At 44.9% G+C, this 24,496-nt stretch overlaps 1 protein-coding gene across 1 annotated transcript in view; it reads left to right on the top strand.

Annotated features, from left to right (window-relative positions):
- LOC138472725 (pulmonary surfactant-associated protein D-like) overlaps positions 1-24,496 on the top strand; it is a 203,387-nt gene that overhangs the window by 85,028 nt on the left and 93,863 nt on the right. The window contains exon 3 of the mRNA XM_069611044.1: positions 3,063-3,206. Coding sequence (XP_069467145.1) covers positions 3,063-3,206 — 144 coding nt within the window. The remainder of the gene's footprint in view (positions 1-3,062; positions 3,207-24,496) is intronic.

Raw genomic sequence — 24,496 nt, 5'->3', positions numbered from 1 at the left:
GTGTTTCCAGTGCCTGCTTTTACACCACTTTGCCTGTGTTTTTGGCAGGGCGTGCAGCTTCATTGATGTGTTATGAACTCTGCACAATTTTGCAAACTTAGTGCGCACAGGGGCTATGCCTCCATTCTTGGCAATTTCCTTTCCACATTGGGAAACGGGTGCAGTGTGGCGCAGTGGCATGGATAAAAATGCTCCACAATGTCTTAATCCGCAATCACCTGTAAATGTGACCTCATTTTGATGGCAGCAAGGCAGAACAAGATGTATTTGATGATATTTTAAATTGCAGTTATTGCCAAATGACCATGCTAAAGACAAGTGACTACTGGAAATATCCAGGCTTATTGAAAAATTAAGATCTTTTAATATTTCGTTTTACTTATTTATTTTTTGAATTTGTAAAGCGCCAAGGGCATCAACGCTCTGTTGCAACCAGTTACACTTAATGCAGGGACATAGGGAAAAAAGACACAGCATACATACATACAAAGATCTCAGAAGTGCTCAGGGGCCAGTGAGAGTAGTTAGGCAAACAGCCATGTTTTCAGGGCTTTACGGGCAGCCCTGTAACATTTCTCCACTCTTATGGCGAGTGGGAGTATTTTCTGGTTATCAACAGCCACCGTAGTGAAGCTGGAGATTCCTCCTCTGGCTCGTTTGTATTTTGGGTTTGGCAAGGCAGTGAGAGTAGGCTGCCCTTATTGGTCTGGATGAATTGACTCTGTAGATTCTTTGTGATAAGTAGAGGGGAACAGAATGAGACAGGCATCTATGTGCGATAATGAGGGTTTTGAAGATAATCCTTTCTCGGATAGGGAGCCAATGGGCCTCTCTTCCTGCTGCAGAGATATGTTCTATTTTATGGATGTTCAGGGCAGAACGTAGGGCATTGTTTTGGATCACCTGCATCCTATTAATATTCTGCTTAGAGGTAGCTGTATATAAAGCTTTGCAGTAGTTGTGCTTGGATGCAATTATTGCTTGTGCAACGGTGAGGCAGTTGGTTGGTGTGAGGAATTGCCTGGCAGCGTTGATCAACTTGGACATGTATGCGGCCGAGTAAGCGATGGAATTATCTTGCCTTGTTAGCTAGAGGGTGGCATCCAGGTGGACTCCCAGAGTTTTCACTGTGGTGGATACAGGAATGAGTAGGCCATCTTTGTTGAAGAACATGTATTGAGCTTTGAGATTCTTTAGCACGGCTGGTGAGCCCTCCAGCAGAAGCTTGGTATTGTTATCATTTAGGTAAAGATAGTTAGTGGCCATCCATGCATGGATTGTCAGGTGCGTTTTGTTGAGAGATCTGGAATCTTCCTCGTAGATGCCTGACAGAAGGATGAGAATGTGTGTGTCATCGGCATAGTTGGTGCATGATATGCTGATGGAGTGGATGAGGTCGAAAAGTGACTTGGTGAAGACATTGTATAAGGTGGGGGAAAAGCAAGAACCTTGTGGGACCCCACAACCTATGGGTGTAGCAGGGGCGGTGGCTGCCTCTGCAAACACTCTCATGGATCTACCTTCAAAGAAAAAGGTGAACCAAGTGGTAGCATCCAAGGAGAAGTTGGCAGAGGCTTTGAGGTGGAGACAGATCCTTTGGTGGTCGACCAGGTCAAAGGCCATTGAGAGGTCCAGCAACATGAGGAATGCTGGTTTACCCTGAATTCTGAGATCATCCAGCTGTGTTTTTAAATCCAGTAAGGTTGATTCAGTGCCATCTCCTGGTGGGAAGCCTCTATTGGTGCATCCCTAAGATGTGATTAGATTATAGGAAGTTCTGTACTTGGATGTAAGCAGTCCTATCCAGAATCTTTAGGATGAAAGGGACTGTTGTTAGGGCACAGTAGTTACTGGGATCAGTGGGATCTAGCGTGGTTTATTGAAAGGAAGAGCTTAATGTAAATCTTGCTACACATTTAGATCAAGTTCTTTCATACTTAAAAATTCTCGTCTGATTGACTTTGCATTTCATGTGAATAGAGTTGTGTGTATGTGGTTTGTGTTTTGGTTAAATCTATAACCCAACCGTGGACATCAGCGTCTTTGGTTTACTTGCTAAATGCAAGAAAAAAACTTCATAGGGTGGACTGGAATAATTTGCATGTAGTTGTGAAGTGTCAGTGAATACTGGTCATTGAGTGAAAGCAGTTGGGAGGTATCATGTCCAAAAGTCATCAACACAAAATAGGAATACCTGCCTAGCGACTACGGAAATAGTCAAGTTGTTTAAATATTGAATTCCAACATGCATCAAGCCTAAAAGACGAAAATGTTCAGAACTGAAAGAGACAGTGTTAATGGCATGGGTTTAGGAACAGTTAAATTGAATAATACGTTAAACAAACCTATGCGATTTATAGGAAAATATATAATGATCACACCACTACTGTAGTAATTATAAAATGTGGGAAAAAAATATGTGTTTACAAAAACAAAAGCTGTGAAAATATGCTCTTAATACTTAGTGTAGATTAGAATTAGTGAGTCACTCACCACTAGCTAAAATGGGGCATTGGGGATACACTAGGGCTAACGAGTTAAATGAGGTAATAGAGGGGGAACCAGCATAAAAGGCAAAAAATGAGGAAAACCTGCAGCTGTGAATATGTAAAGAAAACCCATTGGTCAAAATATCATAGTGTTGACATTTAGGAGTCAACTTCAGGGGAATTTCAATGCAAAAAAAATGGTAAGTCGACATTCAGGCAAACTCACTTCTGCATTCTCAATTTGTGGAGGATTTGACTGTAGAATATGGAACCTCTTGGGAATGGCATGATGTAAAATGTTATAGTGTTTTAGGTTTACATGTCAGGCATCAGAATGTGTTTTCAATTACGAGATATGGTTCTAGCCAGAAAACAGCCCCAGAACTCTATTAGTTTATGGGCCAAACTTTTTAGGTCTTCAGGCAGCCCCTCATCCGGTGTCCAAAATGTCACAAAACTAATAGATGCCTTTTCATTTAGAAAGATACATTTGTACCATTTGTGCCTATATTATTTCTGTATGGACGAATGCACATATTTCAGTTTGTTTTGTGTCTATCGAATAATGTCTAGGGTTGCAAGGATTGAGGGGCCTCCAGGGCCCTCCAGGGAAAGCTGGCCCACAAGGAATTCCAGGTGTGGATGGAAATCAAGGCTCAAAAGGAGATCGGGGCTCACCAGCCCAAAAAGGAGACAAGGGAGATTGTGCAGGTTCAGGTAAGTGGAAGGTCATCTTTTGGCATGGTTGATATCTGGAGTTTTAAATATGAAGGTCCTTCAGGCAGGAATCAGGTTTCTTTATAAAGGAGGATTCTGCAGATAAAGAACTGTTTTGTCATTTGCAGGAAACATGATGCAGGGCACCATTGATCGGTTAGCATAGCAGAATGATGGTCTTTATATTATCATTATGTCAAAGGATCTTGTATCGGCCATAGTGAAGGTGATGGAAAGCCTATGAAACACGCCTAAAATTACCACCTGATAAAAACAGGCAGATTCCAAAGCAATCCAATATAAATGCCCCCCGCAATCATTTATTTGGGGAGGAATTTACGCCTTTCTACAAACATAGTGTAAAAGTTAAGATAAAATAAGATTTTGCCTATATTTTACTATTAACTTTTCCATTCTCACTATGTTTAGCTCACATCATGTTCATCAATTGCTGCACCTGCATGGGACATGGGCGGAATGGTTGCCTCAGTGAATAACACTTTTCACCTTTACCATATTGACTGGGGAGAGTTGATAGCTATTGAGAGTACATTCATCTGTCCCTAAACACTCTCCCCCCACTGGTGGAGTCCCTGATCACACCTTCTTTTGTGCCCTCCCCTGCATAAGGTATTTTGGGGTCCATATGTTAGTCACCCCCCTCAAAGTGCCTGCACTTCTTATGTGCTCATCCATGCTCCAGCTCATAAAGCAGCCCAGTGGAGTTACAATATACCCATCATATGATATAATTACAAGGGTATCAGGGGGATAAGTAGATTTTGAAGCTCGAGGGGTAAAGGGACGTTCCTTTACATAGATATCAGGTAGATCATCAGTTTCGGTGTGCTCATGTACAAGAGTTTCTACATTTATTACTATTTTCATTCCAACTGCTCCTAGGGCAGCCTTTTTGCAACCATTTATTGCTATTCTTAGGATGCAGAAGACCAGTAGTATCAGTAATAATATGGCCTTTTGTATCTTAGATGCATAAGTCAGCCAGGTGGGTAGCCAAGAGGACAAGCAGTTGAACCAGTCATCATTTTCATGCTCGTTCATCTCTTCCACCATTTTTGTGTGCAGAACTGTTAACATGGCTATGGCCTCTGAGAGGGTCTCATTCTCCTCATTTTGGGAGGGAAGGTATGTGTAGCAAGAAAGTCCAATTTGTTCACACACGCATCCTTCTATGGCTGTTATCAGATCAAAGACATACCTGTTTTGGAGAGTCACGAGACGGATCGCCCTCAGCTCTTCCTTTATGGCATTAAAGCATTTCAAGTTTGCTTTAATAGTTTGCAATAACTCTCATTTGATTATTTGTAATCACTTAGCATGTTTTCCTGCAATGTGGGAGCAAAGAAGTACGTAAAGAACACTGTTGGTCTATTGAATAATTTATGATCATCTGTTATGTCATCATAGGCCGCCATTGATATAGCAGAAAAATAGATTCCCCTCGTTCTGCATTTTATGGTAAGAGGCCTTTCATCACTTAAGTATGTATATCCATTGTGCACTTGCACTCCATATTTCTGCCTCTTTTCACTGCCATAATTTCTAAAACATAACCTTGACTCCTTCATTTTAGTTATATGGAGTGGTCCTTCTTCACCTTCCACATATGTCAAAAATGTGGCCGCTCATTTCCATACTTCATGGCATAACGTATCTGCATTTTTATTGCATCTATTGATGACATCACAAAGGCCTCTGCTATGCATCCCATTATTCCGTCAATCCATTCCCCCCAAGAAAATGCTTTTCCATTTATTTGTAATTATGGTTTGTTAAAACAATAATATATCGGCCCTCCCTGGGCATCTCTGCATCTTAATATTTCATGAGCCACTACCTGGACCACTCCTCTTTTCTGACGTCTCAAGCTATATTTCGGCATTTTACTAGGAGATACTATCAAACATGCTTTAACATCATTAATCATTTGTCCCTCCTATATATAGTTATCTACATATGGGAAATCTGCTCCTGTCACATCTTTTATAATGATCGATTGTCCTTCAAATTGTCCTGTTTCCAGGCACAGTGCAAGACGTAACAAGCAGTGTGCTTTGTGTTCTGGTACGTCTTGAGGTTTGTATACCCTGGAGGCTGTCATCGCGTATGGGATAAGGGAACAGAGAAACAGATCATGTCAGAATTCTCTCTCCCCACTCGGCTCTTGTGCACTAAAATAACCATGTGTTATTATTTATGGTGATAGAATCCGCCATATCGGCACTCAAAGACCTTGGGGGTCATTCCAAGTTGGGCAGTAGGGGATTAACGGCACCGGTAAGGATGAAGACCGTTAACCCCCTTTCGCCCTATTCCAAGGTCTCTTAGCGGGTCCCACCAGGAACGGCTGGTCTGACCAGCCGTTCTTAGTGGGACCCGTTAATGGACCTTGGAGCTAATAACGGGCCTGCAATTTGCGGGCCCGTTATTAGCGCCAGCCCCATTCCCATTTGGCCCTATGGGGGCTCAAATGGGAATGGGGAATGGTATTTGGCATGGGGACTTACTGGGTCCGCACAGGTCGGAATGTCGCGGTAAGTCCCCATTCCGCAGACCCGGACCCGTGTTTGGAGGCAGCATGGTGTTAATAGCACCATGCTGCCTCCAAACTCTGAATGACCCCCCTTGAATTATTTGGCACACATCTTTTCATTATTTTCATTTTTATTTGTGTGCCTAATATAGGGGATTGATTTGTTAACATTTAAAGTGTCATAGTGATGGTGGTGATATTCTTGTTCACAGGACTTGCCACACCATAAAGGACCACTTCAATAATTGCCATAAGAATAATAAAATAAAGGCTGCAAAATGTAAACATTTTTGCAATAAGCATTATAACTAATATGTCTACTTTCGGCAAATAACTTGGGGTATTAAGCCCTCTAAGCTATAGCAGTAAACAGCTAATGTGATGAATGATCACATTTTTTCTGCTTATCACAAAAGTCCTTGTTAATTCCTTAAAAAAAAGAAATGTTCAAAGAAAAAACAGTGGTACTATTGTAAGAAAAAAAATTGTTCAAAAATGAGATACGCCTATTATCAAGCAAAATCGTAAAGCTTATCGTCCAGGCTACTGGAATATTAATGTTATATTTGGTCTCCCCCAAGTGGTTGTGCCACTTTCCCAACTTTGAATGCAGACTTTTGGGTATGAACACTTTCAACAACTTCAAGACCACCAGTGTACCGTCTATAAGTGCATGGGATTTGGCATTCATAGAGATACCTATTTGGGCTTGGGCAGTGCTTGTTCTATCTTCAACTTCTACAACATCTTCTTCTGATTCAACCTTTGATTTGTTGCAAGGTAAATGTTCACAATGGAAACCAAAATTAGGCGCACGTGATCTCATTTTAATATTGAACTGCTGCTTCAAAGAAAGACGTGGTTCGACCTTTCGGTCAGCACTCAGCCTCCAAGGCACAGGGAAACACTGTCTCATGAATGTGATCCCTTTAATGATACCTGCAACTCTTCAGGAAACTCAGTTTTCCTTTGCAGCAGCTATCGTCAACGTTCTCCATGCTAATCAGACAAACCTGACCATTCAGCAACAAAGTATTTCTGCTTCTCTGAAAAGAAAGGCTTTTCATCACATGCGAGTGTTTCAGGTCAGCTTGTGCTACTTTCCCATTATTAAAAGACTTCCCACTTCTACCGTTGATTCTCACCCACTTATAACTGAAATCGAGTATAATTGAAAGCTGGCTACAGTAACAAGTAAGGAATTTCAGCTTCTTAGAAGTACAGAGCTTCTTCTTCCTACTCCCAGTTATAAAGGTTGTGGGCAGTGGCAGTGTCCTGACTTCGCTGCTTCTCCTGCTACTTCTACGGGCACTCCTGGGATTCACACTCCTCCACTGCATGGGTTTCAGCGATCTGCCCTCATTAAGGATGAGCTACCCACTCTCCAGTTTCCCTTGGCTGGACTCTGCACAAAGGGCTTTAGAAACAACTGCAACTTCAGCTCAGCACACACAACAATGAGGTGCAGCTGGGAAGACTGCCTGCTGCTTTCTTTTCTCTCCAGTGCTGCCAAGGCTCTTCAGGGTTTGTGAGCACAGGACCAACTCATAGCTTGCAATTGGAATTTGCCCATCTACTCCGGGTGGCCCTGCTGTGGTCACACTTCCTTCTGTTCTGCTGCCTAAGTGCTCTGTTTCCTCTGTTTCTATGCCTGCCAATCTTCCCGCTCCTGCCCTAGCTTCTTTCTGCGGCTTCACTCACAGGCAGCCTTTTATGCCCTTCTGGTGGGCTGATTAGATTCAGGTGCTTGGCCTTAGGCTTAATTACCTGAACTTGTTTAGAGGTATTAGGCTTGCCTGCCTGACCTTGACTCCTGCCTGCCTCTTGAGCCCTCTTCTTCTTCACAGTCCATGAGGAATTCTGTGACTTGTAGTTTGACTTAGAAACATTAGATTTCTCTACTTCTTCAAAGGATGTAATCATGGTTTTTATTCCCCAGATATTATCAATCAAAACATTATAAGGTTTAACCCTTTTATAAATACAAGGGACATAAAAGGTTGCATCTTTATTGCTCCTGTTAGAATACCTTTGATCTTGTGGAGGATATGGGACTCTAGATGCATAAACAATTGGGTTCTTGAGTTTTGCACAAATTGGAGTTGCTCTTTCAGGTTTTATCATTTTTCCCTTACTAGAGGATTGACATGGACCAAAATGGCAATAAGTCAGTTCCTCCTTTAAACTTGGGTTAACAGTATTCCTCTGTAAAGAAAGATTCTATGTCTCACCCTGCGAAATCTCCCCACTTCCCTGGGTCTGGTCTCCACCCAGGTGATCCTCCCGCTGTACACCACCCCCAGGATTGGGATCAGGAAGCGTCTGCCCTCTCCTGGCCACCTGGGAGGAGACTGTAAGCAGGGCTTTAGTGTGGGATCTGCAGGATTCACCGCAAAGTACAATGGTCATCACTACTCCATTTGAGTGGGAAAATAAGAATTCTTCATTATAATCAGGGATCCATAACACAGGTGCTGAGCTGATTGCTGATTTCAATTAATTGAAAGAGGCTATCATTTCTCCTGCCCAGGTAATGTCACTGTTCTCTTTCTGTGCCTCCTTAAGCCCTTTTAAGAGTGGCCTCACATTTGTGCTTTAATCAAAGTCCTATGCACTGCAATAATTACAAAGGCCTAAGAATTGCTGGAATCCTTTAACTGTGTCTGGCCTAGGTGTCATCATAATTGCGTCTGGTCTTTCGGGTGTCATTTTTCTCCCTTTCTGCAATATTAGCTGGCCTACATATAGGACTTCTTCCTGACAATATTGCATCTTTTCTTTGTCAACCTTGCACCCCTTTCTCTGCCAATACTGTCATCAGCTTTATTAAAGTCTCTCCTGTACTCTTCCTCTGTTTCTATGCACAGCAACATTTCATCTACATAATGTATCACTGTAGTGTCAAGGTGTACGTTTCCCAAGTCCATCTGGAACACTCAGTTGAAAACTAAAGGTGACAAACATTACCCCTGAGGTAAACAAGCATGTTTCAACTTGATCCCACGATAGGTAAACACAGTCAAAACTTGGGACTCCTCATGGAGTGTGATCGAAAAGAAGGCATTCTTTAAGTCAATTACTGTCAAATAATTTGCTTTGGTCAGAATATTACACAATTTCATGGCTGGGTTCGGAACCAATTGGAACGCTGTTTCAGCAATATTGTTTAGGGGACGTAAATCCTCAATAAATCTCCATGACCACGGTGTTGCCGTTTTCACTGGTTCCACAGCCGTGTTACGTGGGGATTCTGATGGCACCAATATCACTTGTTGCATTAGGGCAGCGATGGTGTCATTAATGCCTTTGTCTGCTTCTTTTGACATTGGGCACTGTCTCACTAATGTTAAAATAGCCCTTTGCTTCATTTTAATTTTGACTGCCCCCACGCCTTTCAATAGGTCAACATCATATGGACTGATGGTCCACGATATGCTTGGTACCTGTGCCAAATCTTCCTCGAGTTAAGTCGGCATCTTTTTTACTAGTAAAATGTTCAGGGGTATTTCTCTGTTCTCAATTTTTATTTGTTATGTGTCTTCATCTATCAAATCAGTCAATCTGTTTCCCTCATCAAGAGCTATCACTGTCCTCTAAGTTATTATCTCCTCATCCACTACATGCAAAATCATCCTGTCTTCTCTCACTATTGCTGATTATAACTCTTTTGTGATCACGTGCCCTTCCTCCTCTTCCATGGGTACTTTTGGTCTGAATACAAATTCTGTATGCAATCATAATATTCTAACCCTGTATTCTTGGAAGCCTGGCTAACAGTATGTGCACTCTGTAAAGGAATACTTCTGGGCCTAATGGCATGTCCCTTTGTGTTTTGCGGCCATAGAATGCTGTCTCTCTTGTGCATTTACATAATGAATCCCTTGGGTAGAACATATTATCCCATGGTCAGTAGAAGATATTGTCATATTCAACGTACTCATCAAATCTCTCCCCAGTAAATTTATTGGTGTCTTGCGAGAGTACAATAGTGGCATTGTCATGCCATGTTCCCAAATGGTGATGGGTAATTTGCCAGTAAAGGGAACTTTTGTTGTCACCCCAGAAAAACATTGTGCCTTCATGGCAATGTCTGGCATTCAGACTTTCTCTCATCTAACACAAAATCTAGTTTCCCCTGTGTCTACAAGAAAGGAAAATGTTTTATCGCCTACGGTGAAGCTGACTCGCGGTTCTACTTGTGGGTCTGGTATAACTGATAGAATGGAATACATCAAGTCTCTCTGTGGGCTGTCCTTTTGTAGATACAAATCCAATCCTGTACCTGTGTAAGGATTCCATCGCACTACTGTCCCACCCCTATTCTAGATGTGGGTGCCTGTGTTAATATGTACTCGTTCCATGGTACTGTTGCAATCTGTTGGGTTGGTGCTTGCATCTGTACCAGTACCTGCTGTGTCTACAGTGGTATCTGCTGTGTTTGCACTGTTGATTGTGGTGCGTGCAGTTGGGTAGGCAATCCTTGTTGTCTGGGTTGTATTTGTGGCACTTGTATTGGATACCGCATGTGATCTTGGGTATACTATTCAGGCGGTTCTGTGTTATATGGTGGGGGATATGTGTTCCCACCTCTTGGATTGGCCATTGGACAATTCTGCTGCATCCCCCTTCTGCTTCTGCGTAGGCGTGATATATGCCCCATTTTGCTATGTGTCCAACATTGCTGTGTCTGCCCTCCAAACCTGGGTTGCACTACATTGAATCCTCCTACCTGTGGAGCCTGAAACCCATACCCTCTGCCAATGGGTGGCCCCCCTCGCCCTCAAGGACAATAGTTATCCTTCCTCTTCCTGCAAAATTCCCAAAGCTGGTGGTTGTATCGGCTGTGCCCTTTGTGTAAGGATCCACTTTCCTCTGGTTGTCAATACTGCTGCTTCCACTGAGAACTTTGACAATTGTTTCTGAATTAACTTAACCATTTCAACTGCCTTTGCTCTCTGTCGGTCATATGATAAAACATTGTTGTGTTTTTGTCTCACGGCTCTCTCATTTTTTTTTATTTTTTTTTTAATTTAATTTTTGTTCAGAGAAAGGTACAACAAGACCAAACTGGCCAGCGGTCAGCGAATCGCACCATGATATAACAACATAGGTGAACATTTACAGTATACACTACACATTTGCACTTGGTTTGACAGTACTAGAGCAGTGACGATGGATTGTCCTCTTCATCAGATATCATATTACATAGATATAGCCTGAACAGCGTCCATATATCTTTGGGGCGGCATCTCAATGGCAATGTAATAATAAATTGTTCTTCAAGTTCATTAACCATCAACAGGTCTTTCAAGAAGTCCTGTCGCCTGGGAGGATCTATGGACTTCCAACATTTCAATATATTTTGCTTCGCAATCACACACGCTAAATTGAACAATCGTCTAGTGGTAGTTGCAGCTTTACCAATATCCCCAAATAGGTATTTCTGCGGGGAGGGTGTAGCAGGTATTGCCGTAATGTTTTCCAAAATCTCCGCCACCTCCCCCCAGAATATAGTTATCGGTGGGCAGGCCCAATACATATGATAGGAGTCTGCATCAGGGGCATCACATTTAGGGCATTTCCCAGTGTGGCCCTGCACAAATTTAGCTGACTTGGCAGGGGTATGGTGCAACTGGTTCAGAACTTTAAACTGAATAAGACGTAACCCTGAGTTCATGGATACACATTTAGTCAACTGGCAGTATCTCGACCATGTGGTTTCACACAACTCCACACCCAAATCTCATTCCCAGGTCTTCTTGATATTATTGCATGGCTTGGAGTGGATCTGAACAAGGCTGTATAGTGCCGACAGACTTTTCCTGTGTCCCCCTGGTTCCGTAATGGCTGCAATACATTCCTGTGTGGGTGGCTCTTCTGGGAAGGAAGGCCATTTGGCAGCAAAGGCTAATTTCATCCTGTGAAACTGAAATCGCTTAAGGTGATCACCACCCACTGCCCTGACAAAGTTGTCTAGTGCACAATATCTCCCTTCCGGGAACATGTCCCGCATTCTAAATTGCTTCTGTGGGTCCCAGGTACCCTGGACTGCCTTATGAAATGTGGGGCTTATGCCCGGGAAGTTCCACAATGGTACCTCCGGATCATACGGGGTTGTAATGGCCAGTCTCTTATATATCCTGGCCCATGCACGTGCAGTGGCGCTTACAGGATCATATCTGCACGCGTCCTTCCGATTAGGGTCAAACATAACAGCTCGCAGGTCTAAGGGGGATGGCGCAAATCTTTCCAGGGTAATGTGCGGTGCCATGTCCTCTGGATCAAACCAGTGTCTCGCGAAGTGTGCCTGTGATGTTAGATAGTAAAGTTCAAAGTCTGGTGCAGCAATCCCACCTTTTGCAAAGGGTCCTGTCATTTTGGACCACTTCAACCTGGGTGTTTTCCCTCCCCATACAAATGTAGTGGCGAGCATATTGAGTTTCGTGAAGAATGTTCTGCCCGGCCAAATCGGTATGTTGCAAAAAAGGTATAGGAGTTTGGGTAGCACTACCATCTTAAGTAACGCTATTTATAGGGATAGAGGGAGCTTGTTCCAGACCTGTAGTTTAACAGTCAGGGATTGTAGGAGTTTGCCATGATTTTCTGCAAGCAATATACTCCCGTCTCTGGATACCATGATCCCCAAGTAGCGGATGTGTGTTGGTGACCATTTGAATCCCTGTGTGTCTGACATATCTCTAGTTTTCGGTGTAAGCGGAAACAGTTCTGACTTAGAAACATTAACCCTCTACCCCGAGTATTCAGATGACCTCTTAACCTCAGCCATAATTGGCGCTAGATTTACCTCTGGGTTCCTAATATATAGTAGGGTGTCATCTGCATATAAGGAAATTATTTGTTGTCTCCCTGTCATGCGAAGACCTCTACATGCATGGTTTTGACGGACGTATTCAGCCATGGGTTCTATTGTAAGTGCGAAAAGGATTGGGGAGAAGGGGCAGCCCTGTCTGGTGCCTCTACCCAGGTGAAACAGGGATGACATGGTTTGATTTGTTAGTACCTTTGCTCCCAGGCAAGTATACAGTAACCTGACACAGCTAACGAAGTATCCTCCCAACCCAAATCTCTCCAGGACTTGAAACAGATAGACCCAGGAGACAGAGTCGAAAGCTTTCTCGGCATCATGGGACACTGCCACCGCATCTGCCGCTGGGTCTATCTGAGTCATCACTCCAAAGAGTCTGCGCAGATTAAGGGCAGTGGACCTTGTTGGTATAAAGCCAGCCTATAAAGTCGGGATTCACCAATATAGGCATATAGGGCAGGAGCCTGGTAGCTAGAACCTTAGCGAAAATCTTAGCATCAGTATTAATGAGTGAGAGGGGTCTATATGACCCCATGTCCTGTGGGGTTCTACGGGGCTTAAGAAGGACCTGTATCACTGCCTCTTGCATAGTGTCTGGAAGTATGCCGCGCTCCATTGCCTCTTCCCATACTTTCAGTAAGACAGGGGCTAGGATATCATGACATTCTTTATATAAATCGGCACCTAGGCTGTCGGGGCCCGGGGCATTACCTGATGTTAATGCTTTCATTGCCTCTGTAATTTCCTCAAGTGATATGGGGGTGTCTAGTATCATGCGTGTCTCCGGGGTCAGGGTTGGGAGATCAATCACGTCTAGATATTCCACTATTTCTTCTTTAGTTTTGGTGTCTCTATTGGAATATAGTGATTTACAGAATGCGGCAAACATATCATTAATTTCTTGGTCCCCATTGACTATGTCACCACTAGGTGTCTGGATTGTCGCTATAGGGGGATGGCCGTGTTCGGCCTTAAGTATCTGGGCTAGGAATCTCCCTGCCTTGTTACTTTCCCCATATCTACGAGCTCGGACCGGGGCGGCCATGTATTGTACCTCCCTCGCAGCAAGTTTATTTATTTTTTTTTTTTTAAACTTCTTTTTATTAATTTAGCGTGGCAGCAAAACATGGGCGATCAGCGCCAGGAAAATACAGTGTAAGCTCATTATATGCAAAACAGACATACAGCAGTTACATTACGATATAAACGTAAACATTAGGCATTTTTGAGGACATGAGCGATATGGCCGGGTGTTATGTGAGGGGTGAGGCCCCGTGAAGGCGAGGAGAAGCTGCTGGGGAGGATGTGTCCGATGTCGTACTCAGATCCGACATGTAGGGTCGGAATCTAAGCCAGATATTCCTGGGTCTGGAGTGGGTAGGCTGTAGGTGAGACCAGGCTTCATCTGTGTCAGAGGCCCATGTGACCGCCCTTAGCCATTGGGCATGTGTGGGAGGTGAGGGGCGAAGCCAGCGAAGTAGGATGGAACGTACTGCAAGAAGCATGCAGAGGCCGGCAAGTTTCCTGGGATTCCGGGGGAGGCCTGTGAGGTCGTGAAAGAGACAGACCATCGGGGAGGGACTGATGGGGTGGTCGAGCATAGCAGTCATCGTCGAGCAAACTGCCTCCCAAAACTGTGAGATGCGGGGACAGGACCAAATCATGTGGATGTAATCAGCTGAGTCTTGACCGCATCTGGGGCAGCTAGACGGGTTAACATTGGATATGCGGTGCAATCTGATCGGGGTAAAGTGAAACCTGTGTAAAACTTTAAACTGAATCAGCTTGAAACGAGAGTTGAAAGACACACGGTGTATGCGGTCACAGAGGTGCGCCCAGCGCTCGTCGGACATTTCAACACCCAGGTCCGCCTCCCATGCTCGCTTCAGTTTAGAGAAATCTGGGACGGATCTTGACTGCAGCATAGTGTATAACCTGGATATTTTACCTCTAGTGGGTGAGGGGGAGGTGAGTTCCTCAATGATAGGGTCGTCAGGTGGTATTGCTGGAAACATCTGGTAGTGGCGTTTGAGGAACCTGCGAAGGGATGAGTATTGGAGCCATACGCACTGGCCAGTTCTCAAGGGCAATGGGAGGTCGGGCCATTCAATAAATATACCCTGGTCAAACACATCGCGCATCAGCTCGTATCCCGCCCCGGCCCAGCGTCGAACCATAGCAGGTGATACCCGTAGGACCCTGGGGAAGAAGTTCCAGAGAGGGAGGTTGCCGTGGAAGGTATAAACAGTGCCAGACAGCTTCCATGTTTTGGCTAATGCCAAGGATGTTCAGGCGACTGGGCTCTGTGAGTCCAGCGCCAGGGGGACGGGTTGTATCACCAAGGAGCGGATATCGCGGTCGCAGACCGCAAGCTTCTCGAGCTTGACGTGTGGGGGGGAGTCCTCTATGCTAAACCAATGAGATGCGTATTGAATTTGGGATACCAGCCAGTATTTCAGGAAATCAGGAGCACCAAAGCCCCCGTATATCATAGGGGTGGACAAGGTTTCGAGTTTAAGAGGGACCGCGCCCGAGTGCCAGAGAAATGTGTTGATTGTACGAGTCAATTCGCTGAAGTCCCCCCCTGGCCACACGGGAATGTTGGTGAACCTGTATAATAGCTGGGGCAACACCACCATTTTCAGTAGGCCTATTCTGCCTGCAAGGGATATCGGGAGTTTGTCCCAGATCTGAACTTTGGATGACAGGTGTGTAAGATATTTCTGGTAGTTTTCGTGAAAAGTCGAGGCTCGGTGGCGTGTCACCTCAATCCCCAAGTAAGTAACAGTAGACTGGGCCCACGTGAACCCCTGGGTGTCAGGAGGGGGGAGGGTGCATTCTGTAAGTGGGAAAAGTATTGATTTCGAACAATTCACCTTGAGGCCCGAGATTCGGCCAAAGAGCCTGACGTCTTCCAATATTGGGGCTAAATTGGAAGAAGGAGAGCGTATAAACAGCAATGCATCGTCCGCGTATAGTGACACTATGTCCGCATGGCCCGCGGTATGAAGACCTCTATGTGCGTGAAATTGGCGGAGCATATCAGCGAAGGGCTCTATCGCTATAGCGAAGATCAGAGGAGAAAAAGGGCAACCCTGTCTCGTCCCCCTGGCGATCTCAAAGAGAGAGGAACAACGGTCGTCAGAGCGGACCCTAGCCACAGGAGCCGAGTACAGCAGTTTAACCCATGAGAGAAATGAGGGACCAAATTTACAGTTCACAAGGACCCGCCACAGATACCGCCATGAAACGGAGTCAAACGCCTTTTGCATGTCGAGCATGGCAGCCACCGCTTGTGTCTCGGGGTGAATTCTGTTAAGTATGTTGAAGAGGCGCCTAAGGTTCAGAGAGGTGGAGCGACCCGGGATAAAGCCCCCCTGACCCGGGTGGATAATAGATGGTAGAAAGGGAGCTAAGCGAAGCGCCAGGGCCTTGGCATATATTTTTACATCACAATTGATAAGTGACAGCGGGCGGTACGAGCCGCAGTGCGTGGGGGATTTACCCGATTTGAGCAGTACTGTTATTGTGGCTTCCCGGAGTAAAGGGGGAAAAGCCCCAGCCTCCACCGATTCATCCCAGAGCGCCATCAGGTGAGGGAGTAGCAATGGCTTGTAGCGCTTATAAAATTCGACTGGGATACCATCCGAGCCGGGAGCCTTCCCCGAGGACAGGGAGTCCACAGCGTCGGAGAGCTCCTCCAGCGTGAGTGGAGAGTCCAGAGAGCCTGCGGCCTCCGGGGAGAGAGTAGATAGGGGGAGAGCATCAAGGAAGGAATCGATCTCCGTCACCGGCACCTCATCGGAGTTGGAATATAGGGTTTCATAGAATGTAAAGAATTCTGTGTTAATGTCCTGTGAGGTGACCGCCATGGAGCCATCCGGCCTCTCGATCCCAAGTATACGCGGGGCCCCCGTCTCATGGCGGAGCAGCCTCGCTAGAAATCGGCCAGGGCGCTCGCCCTCTCCGTATCTCCTTGCCATGCCAGGGTTATCCAGAAATGTTTGTTCGCGCTCCGCAAGGGACCGAAACATGTCCAGCTCCACCCCGATCTCCGCCAGGGTCCCCGGGGTGGAGTGTAGCGAGCATTTGGTCTCAAGGATTGATAATTTAGATTCACTCTCGGTGAGAGCCCCACGGATCGACTTAAGAATACCACTCTCCTTCGACAGCGCCATCCCTCTAATATAGACCTTGAAGGACTCCCATAAGGTAGCCTGTGATGTCACTGAGCCTGTATTTGTCTCGAAAAACTCCTCGATAGACGCCTCGAGGTCAGAGCTGAACTCCGGGTCTAGAAGGGAAAGGGGTTTCAGCCTCCAACAACAGGTTCGACAAGGATCCGGGCCCCAACTCACAGTGATGGTAACAGGAGAGTGATCGGACAGGGTTCTGGGGAGGATCGTCAGTTGTAGGACATTCTTAACCAACTCATTGGAGATCACCCATCTATCGATGCGGGAATAGGAATCATGGACTGAGGAGTAGAAGGAATAGATTCGAGAATCCGGGTAGAAGAACCTCCAACAGCAAGTTTATTAAATTCTGCCAGTGTAGTGTGAATATCCAGTAGGGCCTCTTTACTATGTGTACAGGTGTATTCGAACTCCAGGAGCTCAAGTTTGGCCTCCATTGTATCCAACTCCTGCCTAACTGCCTTCAATAGACCCGTAGTTGTGGCCATAATTGCGCCACGCACCCATACAATAAATGTTTCCCACAGTGTAGCGCACCGGTCTACCGACCCTTTGTTTAGTTGGAAAAATGTCTCTATTTCAGTGCGCAGTGCTTCACAAACGTTAGGGTCTCTAAGTAGAACAGGGGGCATTTTCCAGCGTCTGGCCCTCGGGGCAGCCTCGCCGACACACAAAGTAATTGTCACAGGGGAGTGATCTGAAAGGGTACGGGGGTACCTATCACAGTGCTGGACCATATTCGTGAGCGTGGAGCTGATAAGCCAGTAATCAATTTGAGATTCAGAATCATGCACTGATGAATAAAAGGTGAAGCGCTGTTCTTGGGGATGTAGTTCTCGCCAGATGTCTGCCATGGCCATCTGTTGCATTATTTGTCGTATAGCTAATGCGGTTTTGGTCAAGGTTCTATGGGAAGTTGTAGACCTGTCGAGAGTCGTGTCGAGTATCGTATTAAAATCACCTCCCCAGATCACTGCCGCATCATCAGCCTCAACCAACAAATTATATATAGCATTATAGAATTCAGGGTCTTCTATGTTGGGGCCATACGTATTAACTATAACCATCTTCCGTCCCGCCAGCTCGCCCCAGATTACCACATATCTCCCTTGAGTGTCAGTTTTTGCGTGCTGTACACGTATCACAATGCACCCGATCTAGGGAGAAAATTCGAACAGACCTGCCCCAGTGCGTGAGTTTCTTGCAGTAACACGACCTGGGGGTTATGTCTAGTTATGTATGCTGTGATTTTCCTGGCCTTAATCAGGTTTTTTAGTCCCCAGATATTCCATGAAAGAAGTTTAACAGTTACCCCCCTGTCACCCAGTACCATGGTATTTCTATTACTATCAATGTGTGAAGTGAATTGCTTTCGCCACCAGCCTTAACAGTTGAACCCGATGCAACCAGTCTCTGCGTTTTGAAACTCCTGCCAACCGTGGCATTACTTTGTACCCTACCCCCACCCCCACCCGCACCATCAACCCCAACCCGATGATGTAACCGATTCCCCATAACCTGTGGAACTTTCCTGAGGGTCGCTAGTTGCATTTGCAGGGCCTCCATCAGCAGAGGCTCACGATCCCACCCTCTCCAAACAATATCAATTGGAGCCGTTGCTCTCAGGAGAGACGGCTTCACAGCTTAAGTAAGTTTGTTTCCGTAGCTCCATGTCAATCAGCTGAATCCGGGACTTCGTCTCCCGGTCGTGGTGGCCCGTTCCGATCTCGTGGATGTTCTTTGGGAGGGATGGGGATGGACGCCTCAATGTACATTATGGCTTCCACAGGGGTCTCAAAGAAATGCGACCTGCCTCCATGTTGAATCCCTAGTTTCGCCGGGAAGATGAGGGCGTAAGGGACCTGACGCAATCTCAGGAGCTTTTTGGCCTGTTCATAGGATCTGCGTTGCATTTGGACGCTGGTCGGAAAATCCGGATAAATGTGGACTCTGTTTCCTTCATACTGCAGGGAGCCTTTTTCCCTTGAAAGTTTTAGGATCGCGTCCCTGTCCGTATAGTTCAGGAGGCGCACAATAATCATGCGCGGTGGCGCCCCAGGTTTGGGTGTCGGCGCTAGGGTGCGATGAGCCCTCTCAACAAGAAAATGGCTAGAGAAGGATTCCGTGCCCAGAAGAGTTTTCAAAAGGGCCTCAACTTGTCACTCCATCGGACCCTTACAGAAGGATTCCGTAATGCCGACAATACGGATATTATTTCTTCTAGATCGAGATTCCAGGTCATCGCATTTTGCTTGAGTCTTACGCAGTTCCCCTTTCAGCTGTGCTATGTCTCGACCATGTTGTGTCAGGATATGTTCATTCGTGCTGATTCTGTTCTCTGCTTCTGTAACGCGAGTGCTCTCCTTGTCCACTCTAGCCTTAAGGGAGCTGATAGTTGAAACAATATCGTCCAGCTTGACGTTCACTGCAAGGAAGCCATTCTGCACCATGGTCATTAGGCGGTCTTCTCTGTCGCCATGTTCAATTGTAGCAGGATTGTCATCCCCCATGTTTGTGGCGTCCGGCGTCCCCTGGGGTTAGGAGCTGGCACAGGAGTCCATTGGGCCAGTCTTTTTCACGCCCGTGCCTTTTTTCTTGTTGCGGCCCATGGGTCACCCGTGCAGAGCAAGGGTCGATGACGCGGGTCAGGCCAGCCGTCTGCACAGGAGTAGCACTGTCTCTGGGTGGCAGTCAGTGTAGAAAGGATTTTATAAAACTTTACTTCGTGACACAGCCGTTGTCTCTGGGTCCGCACGGCTCTACATCTACATCTCTCATCTGCACTTGCAACGTCGGGTGAGAGTTTGCTCGGCGGAAGGCCCGATGCATGTGTCGGCTGGGGCCCTGTGTGAAAGATGGCGTGCCGGTCCAGTCATTATCCAGGAGGTGGGCCGGAGCCACAGAACACTTTGTGTCCAAACTGGGTCCTGATGTCTGCCCACACGGTCTGATCCCAGGCCCATGTTGTGGGGCTGCACCGCGGTGTTCAGCGCTCCTCCCCCTCGCGGCCTTGTGCTGATGACGGCACCTCGGTCTGGCGTAGGATTCTTCCGGAGCCGTGGGGCGGGCAGCGGTCCACTGGAGAAGCCGCTAGTTCAAAGCAGGCTGCGAACTCCCCCACACCTCCACGGTTTCAAGCAGGATTTGCACACAATGTGCAGTAGGAGTACGGGAAACGGACGGTGTAGTAGTTACTTCTGTCCGCGGCTCCAAAAAGGATTTATTTATATATAGGATGTTCGTGGGATCAGAGCGCTCCGATCAGGCGGCCATTTTAGTTGCACGCAACAGCGCCCCCCCACGGCTCTCTCATTTCTATCCGCCATTTTTCCTGAATGACTTGAATATACATTGTTGGGTCTTTGTCTGCTCTCATTTTTCACATCATAACAGTGCTCACATCTGATGAGTCTGGGTACTGAACCCTAAGAGCACTCCACACGTTAACTTGTCAATCTCAGGAGGATAGCTCAGGGGCAACGTGCTCGCCTTTAACGCAAGATGACATGGAGGACCACAGGTTCGATACCCAGGTCCGTGCTTGGAAACCTCTGGGTATTGAGCATGTTATAAATAACCTATCATGTCATATCATATCAATCATTAGTAGGTGCTCTGTCATGGTCAGAATTTTGTGCAGTCACCCCAGGGTAGTCTGCTCATGTTCAAATGTTGTCTGATTCCTCCCTGATTGTGGCAGCGAGCAAGCTTTTTATGTCACCTACTGCTACAGTCATCCCAGCTGTCATTCTCTCCAATTCATAAATTTTCCTGCACCTAAGGTGAATGTTGGAAGTTTACAACCAAATCATTTTTTGTCCATTTGTGGCTATGGTACATATTGCAGCATCCCTCCCCCTTTGTGTAATAATGGGAACTGTGTAACCCCAGTGATCTGTCTGCACGCAGCCACACCTATTGTCTTTGTCACTGCTTCTGTCATATTAATCCTCTTTCATCCTGGTAAACTCCTCAACCTGTTTACATATGGTGTGCTAGCCTCTAAACTGCTCAATAACTTTTTAGGGCTTTTAGAGTATTGACTGGGCTCTGGTCTCTTCACTGGTTCTTTCAAGTCTAACCATGCTATCTCTTTTCTTAGCCCCAAGCCCGTAGAAGGATCTTGTGCAGCCCCTTCCTCTCTACTGTCCCCTCTCTTCATCTTCAAAAATAGTATCATCACTTTCATCTCTTTCGTCATCTTCCCCGTCCCCAAATTCTAATCTTCTGTGGGGACTCATTATAAATGTTCCACTCATTACCTCCTGCAATACATTCCTTCCCTCATTTTGTGGCGACCTTCCTTTGGTTCCTGCATGCTACTTCCCCCATCCCTCCTGCTTCTGTACAAATTGCCAATCCTGCTTTGCAAGGCTTCTCCCTCACCCTCATCTGGAAGATTATGTTTGTTAAGTATCTCATTCACTTCCTTGCAGCGACTTTCCCAACTCATTTTTCTTTCTCTCATTTCTTGTCTGTCATCTCTCTATCTCTGTCTGGAGGCATATGTTCCCTGATAATCTCATCTATTTATTTTTGTCTCCTTTCCCTGCTTCTTTCTATTTCTGTCTCTCTCTGTCCCCTTCTTCCTCTTTTCTTCCTTCTCTTTGCTTTTACGCATCTCACCGCCTTTCTCTCTCTTTTTGTGTTGGTTTCTCTTGTTTTCAGATTTCTTCACTTTCTCCTTCATATCTTCTTCCCTTCTCTCTAGCTTCACTTTCCTGTTCTTTCTCTTTTCTCCTGTTCTATTCCCCTCTAATTCTCTCGTTTCTCCCATTTTCTTTTCTCCTCTTCTACTTTCTCCTGCCTTTCCCGAACTCCCTTTTCCTTTAATCAATATTCAATAACTCTGAGAATAACCAATCATAAAACTGTAGGCAAAGTAAAGACCTGCCACTTGTTAGGTCAACAAATATACCAAACGGAGAAACAATTTTGTTTATCGGTTTTTCAGCATGAAAACCTGTTTGATTAAAAGGCATTAAAGCCTCAAACTCTGCCCATACACATAAAGGAGCAAGAATACCACGGAGAATGATGTGTGCATTTGCATCTGGTAACAATAGCATCTGAAATTGCTTGGACAAATCTCTCTGCTCTCATTTATGTACAGGAACAATAAAACGTCTGCACCCATTATTCTGACTTCATGTGAGCTGAAGTTATTTCATTACACACAGGTGTTATCAAACTAGACCATACGTATGGATTAATTTTGAATATGACAACATCACTTGGTCATGACCACATACCTTTCATGGGCTGGAGCTAATTATATGACATGGCTCTTGTTTATTTGACAAAAGTATGATTTCCATATTTAATGACACATGATCATTCCTGCTGAATGAAATTAAAGGGAATTGTTCAAGTGTATTGTGCGAGAGCCACATTTCGTCCAATTCCCATGTTCTTTCACCCATTGTCTACTTATAATACAGCGTGTAATCAACTACCAGACAATGGTGGTGTTCTATTTGCAATATTATTTTCCTCTACATGCCGATTCTCATCGAAGATGACTATTTCTTCAGTATTCGTAATTTTCTTACCTCTACACCTGACATGCCCCACTAGGTTGTTGACAATGAATGTTCTTTTACTTAGCCGACACTTTCCTTAAATGATCTTCTCTACAATCATCTGCAATTGGTAGAAATCAATTGGGAAACATTTGTGAGAAGGAAATTCACTCTGGTTCACAAATTAGTATGGCTGTCAACAAAGATGTCGGATGATTGTAACCCACCAACATTTTTCCAGTAACCAGGGCAAAACAGATTATTTGATTTGTATTGTCTTTTGGCACGTGGGAGGTCATGAAGATGAGGCTGTGAGCAAGTCTGGGAACACTGAATGTGGGCATTATATCATGGTATCAGCCACTCTTGCCTTGTTCTGCTCACTGTAGCACTTCTGCTGGACCCCTTCCTTCTCTCTCACACTGAGCATACAGTGGGCTCTCTCATCTCCCCATCAGCAGAGTCTTTCCAATTGTCTTGTTTCGGTCACTCCACCCAGTCATGCTGGCAATAGTCATGGGAAGGAACTAGTTCCCTTCTCCCTTTTTGCACAGTGGCCATTTTCTTTGCAGTTGTTTAAACTTGTGGAATGGCCTGCATACTATTTGAGCACTTAAAGAAAATAGTTATTTGCATTAAGGCCCTTGTTTTGCACAAGCTTGTAACTGTGGCCCTGGGCGATTTCTAAGTGTCACAAGTCCCCTACTTCAGGAGTTATTGCTTAGGTAAAGAAGACGCAGGTACGTTTTCCTCCATAGGTTTACACTTTGGAAGAAAAAGCAATGGCTCATCCATTATCGAGTGTTTCATCACCCCATTTCCAGATGTACACTATTTTCTCATCACCACATTTTTTGCTCTTTGGGATTATCATGGAAGATTTATTTACTAGACATAATATTGTGACGAATGCAGTCAGTCGCCTTGTTTATTTCTCCCACCTCAAATTCACATAGTCATCATGAAAACGTATAAAACGTGGGGATGGAGTATGGACATGCGATGTATAATCTAATAATATGAACATGCATTTGAGAAATGTAAACGATTATTATTGATAATCACTGAAACGTCATCATCACCTTTATTTTCCACGCACATTATATATCTGGAAATCAGGTTGCCTGCTTTTTTCTGAAATCATCTTTCCCCCACTCAGGAGGTTTTTATCCTTGACCTCAAAATGTACCTTAGCATGCACCTTTATTTAATTGGGAAGAGTAAGGATTGATTGTCTGTAGCACTGCATTTTCCACTAAATCCACTGCTCCATTCTTACTTAAATCAATCCTGTTTAATATAGAATTAACGTGATTAAGTATCTGGTGAAATATATCACTATTAAGTAGCTGGTGAAAGATAAGGTTAGACAGGGTCACATTTTGTTGTAGTTTCGTTACTACATTCTGGAACACAAACTATTCATAACAAGAGGAGATACACCTATTTTTAAATTTGTTTTTACCTGTGTTAAAAAAATGAATGCAGCATTCATCCATGCATGGAACTAATCAAATTAAACACCAAAGGTAACTTCCAATTATAATAAGCATTAACATAAATCTCACTGTATTATTAATGCCAATTATAGGGCTCACAGACCATAGAGTCCCCGGCCAGTAACAATGTGTGATACTCTAAATAATATCACCAATGGCTTGAAAATATATTCAAATGTCCTCTTTATGGAAAAACCAGGGCTTCAAAACCCCATATTTCATAACGCTCTGAAAGCTTGAGCTTGACCACACTCTGTTATTAGTGTTAAAATGCATGTCTCCAAGATCAAAAGGTACCCTATTTGGTGAAGATAATTAAGATCATGATGTTTATGTTTATTTAATTATTATAGAGCTTTAAGCCAAAGCGCTTTACAATATAACAACAGGTACAAAAGTGAGAGAAGCATTTTTACAAACATGAAACAGCTCATTAGAACAATATGTAGAACAATTTACAAGAGGGGGAGAGAGAGTGGGGAGGGGATAGAGGAGGGGGTAGGTGAAGGGAGTTACGGTGTCGGATTTGAAGTCGGGGGAGAGGGAGGGAGGGGGGATAACATGCACAACATGATAACATGCACTTTGCCATAGATGCGTTGTGCAAAAAAGCAGATCTCTAAAAACAGGGCTGTAGAACCACAGTAATGAGTTGTTGTGATTATAATAAAGTGTGTTGTGGTGTTTGTGCAA

The sequence above is a fragment of the Ambystoma mexicanum genome, chromosome 8 (assembly GCF_040938575.1).
Source record: "Ambystoma mexicanum isolate Mex_15411 chromosome 8, UKY_AmexF1_1, whole genome shotgun sequence".
In the NCBI taxonomy this organism is placed as follows: Eukaryota; Metazoa; Chordata; class Amphibia; order Caudata; family Ambystomatidae; genus Ambystoma; species Ambystoma mexicanum.
Note: the sequence above shows the minus strand (reverse complement) of the source record. Positions and strands in the feature narration are given on the sequence as shown.